The sequence below is a fragment of the Hydra vulgaris genome, chromosome 02 (genome assembly GCF_038396675.1).
Source record: "Hydra vulgaris chromosome 02, alternate assembly HydraT2T_AEP".
Lineage (NCBI taxonomy): Eukaryota > Metazoa > Cnidaria > Hydrozoa > Anthoathecata > Hydridae > Hydra > Hydra vulgaris.
The window spans coordinates 38,517,308-38,525,399 of record NC_088921.1 but is presented as its reverse complement, the minus strand read 5'-3'; the positions used below and the strand labels follow the sequence as shown (position 1 = coordinate 38,525,399).

The 8,092-nt window shown below is 26.3% G+C and overlaps 1 protein-coding gene across 1 annotated transcript; it reads right to left on the bottom strand.

Moving 5' to 3' along the window:
* Positions 1-3,607: 3,607 nt before the first annotated feature.
* Positions 3,608-4,859, bottom strand: LOC136076054 (uncharacterized). Its single transcript, XM_065789519.1, has 2 exons — positions 4,784-4,859; positions 3,608-4,683 (listed from the first exon to the last, which is right to left on the bottom strand). Exons 1-2 carry the CDS (start codon positions 4,857-4,859, stop codon positions 3,608-3,610), a joined length of 1,152 nt encoding a protein of 383 aa, XP_065645591.1.
* Between the last annotated feature and the right edge of the window lie 3,233 nt (positions 4,860-8,092).

Genomic DNA, 8,092 nt, shown 5'->3' with positions numbered 1-8,092 from the left:
AGCAAGATTTTCAATCAAAAAAACTCATGTATATATATATATATATATATATTTGTATATATATATTTGTATACATATATTTATATATATATATATATATATATATATATATATATATACATATATATACATATATATATATATATATATATATATATATATATATATATATATATATATATATATATATATATATATATATATATATATATATATATATATATATATATATATACTTTTTCGTAATTTCCGTTGTAAACGCTTCAGCCGATTTACCATGAATTTAAATGAAGTCTAAAAAAGCTTCTTTCACTGCCTCTCTGACTTTGCCTCTTTTTATATCAACATATCTAATAGTTTGAGACATTTGTTCAACATGTGATGAATCAGGAATGGTATCAAAAATGATGTTTTAATACTTCGCATTTTTTACATTAAGTATTATAGATTTACATACTTTTGAACCAAGCAGATTAATTAGTTCATTTTGAATTCCATGAGAGAAATATGATAAAGAACCAGATTTTGAGCTGACTGATTCTAAATGTTTTTTCATGAATGGGTCAAATTTGACTAGAAACATAAGAGCAAGGAAACTTCCAGAGTTTTCATCTGATTGTAGAGACTCATTATGACCTCTTATGACCTGCTAAATTTTGCTGGGCAAACATTTGATTTGGCTGCAGTAACACGCTCTAAAACTTGTTTCCATTTCTAAGCAGCTCTAGTAACTTGATTTTGAAGCTGTTCATTTATTAGCCCACCATTTTTGAAGCCTCTTTCCAATACTTTCCACTTTAAAAATACCGAACGATAAGCGGAGCTTCCCTCATGACTTGGAATTCGTGAATTAAGCTTCTTTCATTGTGAAAATCTTTTTCCAAGATCAAAGCTGCTTCTTGTAGATGAGTTAGATTCTCGATTAAATAGGCAGCAGCAGAAACAAAACAGGGCATTTTTTGTAGGAGAATAACATAACCATGTTCGTAAGACTTTTTGTCCTTTGTGAAGTGTACGTGTAAACCATTTCTCAGACGATGTTCTTTTTTTTTTTCATCAGCTGGGAAAGGGAAGTTTTGATTTTGCAATGTCTTTATTCCAATTTTTACCATTGCATCTCGAAAAGATTAGGAAATTGTCATTGGCCACATTCCAATATCATGATGAGACTTGTTTTTTCTTAATTCTTTGACTTGATCTTAATTATCTTTTTCTATGTCTGCATGCAACTCTTGCAAAATTCCATTATGACACACTTCTATTTCTTGTTCTACTTCTGAAATAATTTCTGTAGAAATTGTGTTACTTGAAGCTGAGATGCCAGTCAATACAGCAGAGGTTGATGCAGTATTTGTAGAAGAAATTGGCTTTGAAGGAGTAACATTGTTATTTGTTGAAGCAACTATAAAATAAACAAATTATATATTTTTTATTAGTAATTTTATTACTTTTATTTTATTAGTTTTACTTTTTTATTTTATTAGTTTTATTTTGACATTAGTCTTTTTTACCTTCTAAAAATTTTGTTTTTTTACAAATGTTTCCATGAAAGATTTGGATGAAGCATCTACTTTTTCTCTTTTTGCAGCACTTTTTCTGTTTTGAGATCCACTTGCCTTCTGTCTTTTTATTTTTAGAAATGATTTTTTTCACTTCTTTATCTACTTTTGCAGTTTTGTTCTTCTATACTTCAATTTACGCCATTTTGTCTGTTTTGATCGTATATATATACATATATATATATATATATATATATATATATATATATATATATATATATATATATATATATATATATATATATATATATATATATATATATATATATATATATATATATATATATATATATATATACATATATATATATATATATATATATATATATATATATATATATATATATATATATATATATATATATATATATATATATATATATATATATATATATATATATATATATATATATATATATATATACCGCTCTTCTCAAAAGCTCTCCGCGATTCAATTTAGATTCAGAAGTTGAGAATCTACTCAAGTTTTCGAAATATTAATCAGCAAACACTTATCAGCATATTCGAAATATTAATCAGCAAACACTTCTAATGCAAAGCAACAAGTTGATGAAATATTTTTTGTACTGTTTTTAACTAGACTAATATTCATCGATAAATTTTAAATTTCATAGTAAAATATTTTAGCTTTCAAAAATTATGACCATATAAAGTTTGAACCCCCCTCAAATTGAGGGGGTTATAAATTTTATATGGTCATTATTTTTGAACGCGGAAAGATAATACTATGAAACTTAAAATTTATCGATGAATATAAGTCTAGTTGAGAACAGTACAAAAAATATTTCATCAACTTGTTGCTCTCACGTTTGGGACAGGGGGGCACAAAACTTGGGGCTTTTTTGTTCCCAGCCTCCAATCATCGCAATTTTTTGCAAAGCATCCTTATTTGACAAAAGTATAAACATATAAATGTTTGGCTTTTGCTTCATGTCTGGAAGTTAGCTATCTCAAAGACTAAAAAAAGCTGGTTCCGGCTCTGCAATTTCATTCTAATTTTGTTTTAGTAAATATCGAAGTGGTGTTTAATAACATAACTTTTCCATCCCATTGAAAGGTTGTAATTAATTTTTTGTAATTAGTTTTTTTTTTCATATAATTTGCTGTTCAAACAAAAATATAAAAAAATTAATCCATAAAAAAAAGAATATATGAAGAGCTCATTTTCAAAACGCTGTAAATCCATTTTTTGGGTTTTGAGTAAATCGAACTTTTCTCCTGCATAAAGAAATTAAGTATTTTGGAATAAGTTATTATTGATTTTGTTAAACATGTACTTTATTAATAAGACTATAATGTCTACTGAAATCGAGCGGTATGAAATCAATGTATATTTTCAGTGGTTATTTTTGTTTTGTTTCAAAACGCTGTATATCCAAGTATTATTTATTAACAAAACGCTTTATATCCATTTCATTAATAAAATATATCTATTAATGAAACATAATATTATTTTATTATGCATTCTAAGATCTACCTTAAAATTTTGTTCTTCTTTAATATAAATCAGCAACTTTTTTTAAACAACTCACAAGTGCAACTATAAAAATATATAAGGTGTTAATAAGTATTTTATCTTGTATTCAATAACGTTAATAAAAAAACAACAAAATAAATCATGTTATGCTGGAAATTTTTTTAAATATTTGTATCTTAAATTAAACATGTTTACAAAATTCACAGCTAAAAAACATTTAAATCAAATTATGAACTATCTTCTTCACTAAGGCTAGCATTATCTTCAGCGGCATTACAGAGTAGTGTTTTATACATACTAAGTATTCTGCCTTCTGCTCCTACAAGACCAAGAAGACGAAAAACATCGTCTTTCTTAGCAAGTTTAACACAGTTATTTAATTCCAAACGTTGCGGTCTAAATGTCTCCCATTTCTTCCGTTTTTTAAGGATACTGTGTGATTTAGGCTCAGACTGGTAACTAAATGCAACTACTTCGAGCTTGTCTGAATTTATAAGAAGTTTTTTTGCTTCACTGATTTTAAATGTTTTTTTGCTCATGACATTTGAAGTCATGTGCTGACCAATTCTGATTTTAAATGCTTTTTTGCACATGATTTGAAGTCATGTGCTGACCAATTCTGCCCGTAAACCATGACTTTTCCATGCCGGCTAAGTATGTTTATGTATTCATTAGGCTCAAAAATTTGGTCTCTTTTTTTAATATCTAGCTGAACTCGACCAAACACGCGATCAGCTGGCAGATACGAGTGACCTCGTTCAGGAAAAGTATGTGTAATCTGCAGTTTATTAAAATATTGTTTTCTTAGAGCTAGAAGCATACATGTCATATTTATGTTTTTGTTCTGGCCATAGCATGCATCAGAAAACAATCGAAGTGACGAGGCGTTGAAACATTTATCTTTTAAAACATTTTTAAGTAGATGTTCTATAGCTGAACAGATCATATTCGAATATTTCCCATTTTCACACTCCATCCAAGTAAAAAAATATATATAGTTAACAGACTGAGACTTATCACCTTTATGAATAACCACACCAAGGACATAAAAATAAAGCTGTCTAGAATAGTAGGCTTCTCCGATTGATAATTTTGGTAGTACAAGGTTCTCCATCATGTCAAAACAGATAGTGATCTCATTGGGATGAATATCATTGAGAAGACTATAAAATTTTCTGGCTTTCCTTCGATGAAGAATGAAAAGAGCAGTTTTTAATTTTTTTTGGTTATCAGTAATATTTTGGTTTTTCATAGCCAACTTATATGTTTGACATGTAGAGCATGTATCTGTTGCTGGGTATCCAAAAGCTAAATTGAAATGATTCATAAATACCCCATAATAATAATGGTAGCCTACAGTAGCTACAGTATAAGCATTGTTTTTATCCAAAAAAAGTTCGTACATCCGCTTTACATTTAAATCAGAGGGCAAATATTTACGTCCTGGAGCATCTTTTCTTCCATAACGACTTGCTCTGCAATTAAAAGACTGAATATGGTTTTTAATAACTTCTTTCTTTTCAGAAAAAGCTATTTTCTTCCTGTCTCCTCCTCTATTTTCAGGTTTGGTTGTTCCATGTTTATACCAGTGTCTTGCAATTCTTAAAACTCTATCAGGTTTTATGGCTGGAATAAATTAATAAAATATTAACTTTTACTCATTAATTTTTTTTAACAAAATATACATTCTATTTCTGAATTAAAAGTAAAGTAATTTTATACTTACACAATACTGAACAAAATGAAGCTTGGCAAACTCGTACTTTAATTCCATCGCAGCATAAAAAGTACTCAATACTCATATTTCTTAATTTTATTCGATTATTATATTTCACTCTGACTCTTTTAACACTGATTATATTAAGCATTGACAGTATAGTAGCATCTTGTGATCTTTATTTGCAATACTATAGAATTCTGTATGATATAAGCACGGATTGGTCAAAAAAATATACAGCACATTGAAAATAAACTAAAAAAATTATACAGCGTTTTGAAAATAAATAATTTTTAGAGCCTAAATTTAAAAAAAAAATTAAACCTAATTAATTAGTTACAAACATGACTTAAAAGTATCTAACTTTCTCTTCAAAATTATCCACTTAACGCAGTTTTTTCGAAATTGGCGCTTACCGCGTTTTGAAAATAAGCTCTTCATATATATATATATATATATATATATATATATATATATATATATATATATATATATATATATATATATATATATATATATATATATATATATATATATATATATATATAAATACATATATATATATATATATATATATATATATATATATAAATACATATATATATATATATATATATATATATATATATATATATATATATATATATATATATATATATATATATAAATATATATATATATATATGTATATATATATATATATAAACAGACAAAGAAGATATATATATAAGCTCAAAGAAGATATGGATGACCAGAGTCGCCACAATCTTTTCATACAGGCCCTATGTGAGCTTTAACAAGTGCAAAGAAAATAAAGTTGTCATAATAAAATAAAATAAAATTAAAAAAAAAAAACTCCGTTAAAATCTTTAAAAAAAAAAAAACTCCATAAAAAAAATAAAATAAAAAAATAAAGAAAAAAAGACTATAAGAAGAATAAATTCCTTTGAATATATCAAAAAAAAACTAAATAGATAAACGATAGTGTATATTAAAAAAACGATAGTGTTATGTTAAGTTTCAAAGCTGTCATTTGATTTCAAAATTTCTTTTTTTATTTCAAACTTAAATGAATTTACTGATTTCACCATATTGATGTGCTTATTTTTAAAACTGTTCCGCATCTTAGGCCTTAATCTTTACATAAATTTTAGTTTCCTAAATCAAAGAAAAAAAAAACTAAATAGATAGTATTTCTAATAGATAAAATGTTTATAAATAAAAATTGTTTTCATGTATAATTTATCTTCAAGCCAATGATTCTTTTCTTACATATTCGCTTAGCTCAAATTAAATTTACCTTTAATTTTTTAACATACTTTGCAGCGGTATCTTTATAACCTTCATAAAGTTTCATCCCAAAGTACTTCTTAACTACTGATGTAAAAGTTTACATTACGTAATAACGTATTTACATTACGTAATAACATCATATTGCATTAAATTATAATGTTAAATTCAGAAGCATAAGCTTCTGAAATTTTATTTGCATTTTTACCATCCAACGCGTCTCCAATATATCCATGTCATATTGTTCAATGATTACATAACCAGACACCGAAAATAACAGATAACAAGTTTCTTACTTAACACGTTTGAAATCACTGTAACAATCTTCATCAGCAAATGAAGTTCTGGTGGAGAAATTATATCAAGTACATTCTGATGTAGTTCCTGGAGATATTGGATGTATAGATTTTTGTAGGTTTGCATAAAACATTTCTCAAACCCATTTTTAGCAAAACTTCCACAAAACGATTTCAAGTTATTGAAAGTTCTCATTTTCTCCAGTTTAGACTTTTCACCGTCACAATATAAACAGAAGTATTTTCCTCAATGTCCTGACAAAACGGTTAAAATTAATTGCCTGCAATTATGTTAAGCAGCTCAAGAACTGTTGCAAAGTAGTACTTTAAATTGTTGAGTATTATTTTTTCTATAAGAAGTTTTCTGAAGGTTTGCATGATATTCAGTAACATTTATGACAAAAGCCAATGACTTAGTTTACACATTGCTGTTTCACATTCTTTATTGCGCAGAAAATGTTTCCATGAAGGGGTTGTGCTGTTAAATTCTATGAAATTTGACATGGTATCCTAATTTTATGAACCAAAAGAAATGAAAGAACTTTAAATTAAAAAATTTTAGTTTTATAAAAGTTTAAAGTTTAAAAATTCTTAAGTTTTATAAATATAAATAAATACACTCAATTAATTTAAAAACAAAATGTAATTAGTTTAATCAATATATATCAGTTATTGTTTTTATTAATCTTATTATTGCAATTATTATTGTTGTTAATATTATTAACATTACTGTTGTTGTTGTTGTTATTGCTTTTGTTGTTGTTGTTGTTGTTGCTGCTGCTGTTGTTATTATTGTTATTGTTATTGTATTGTTGTTGATGTTTTTGCTGTTATTGTTGTTTTTGTTGTTGTTATTGATGTTGTTGTTGTTATTGATGTTGTTGTTGTTATTGATGTTGTCATTGTTGTTATTGTTGTTGTTGTTGTTGTTGTTGTTGTTGTTGCTATTGTTATTATTATTTTTGTCGTCATTACCATTTAGTGTTTATATAATGTTATTAATTGAACCTTTATAATGTAAAGATTTCCTAAGCATATTAATTGCTTATTGGCTAAAACTTGATAGAATATTATTTATTTTAACAAAAAGTTTTCTATGATCACTTTTTTCCCTCCTGATTACACAAATCAAATAACGCAAACAAGGCTAGGCTATTTTATGAAAGATTTTGTGAAAGACTATTTTGTCCAATATTGTTTGTATTTTTGCGTAAAAACAAGACTATTACAAAAAATAGGGAAGGTTACGTAAGATGAGCAGGTTCCTATGATGGTATAACCTCTTTTACGGGTAGACTACTGATTTTTTCGCGAACCTTTTTGGTTAAGGATATTCATACAAGTTCGACTGTGTTATTTATTTTAATTTTTTAATTAATACTCTTTGATTTTTTTATCGTTAAAAAAATTTAACATCCCCGTTATAATTTGTTATTATTCAATATTTTGTAATTACCTCAGAACGAAACAAGATCATCAAAAACTTATTCCATCCTCAATATAATATGCTTATCTACTGCTAATTCCATGGGTTATATGAGATAATACATAAGCTGTTGTCATGCTATTTAAATTATGATAGTACTTGGTGAAGTTGCTTAAGATGATACGTTTTTAGACGCTCAAGATGAGATAGGCTTTTTATTAAGAAAAGCGCGTTTTTTTTAATTTTTTCTCCACGGAGCTTTATTTTGGTATTTCAAGAGCGAAAGTTCAAAAAATAGTATCGTTA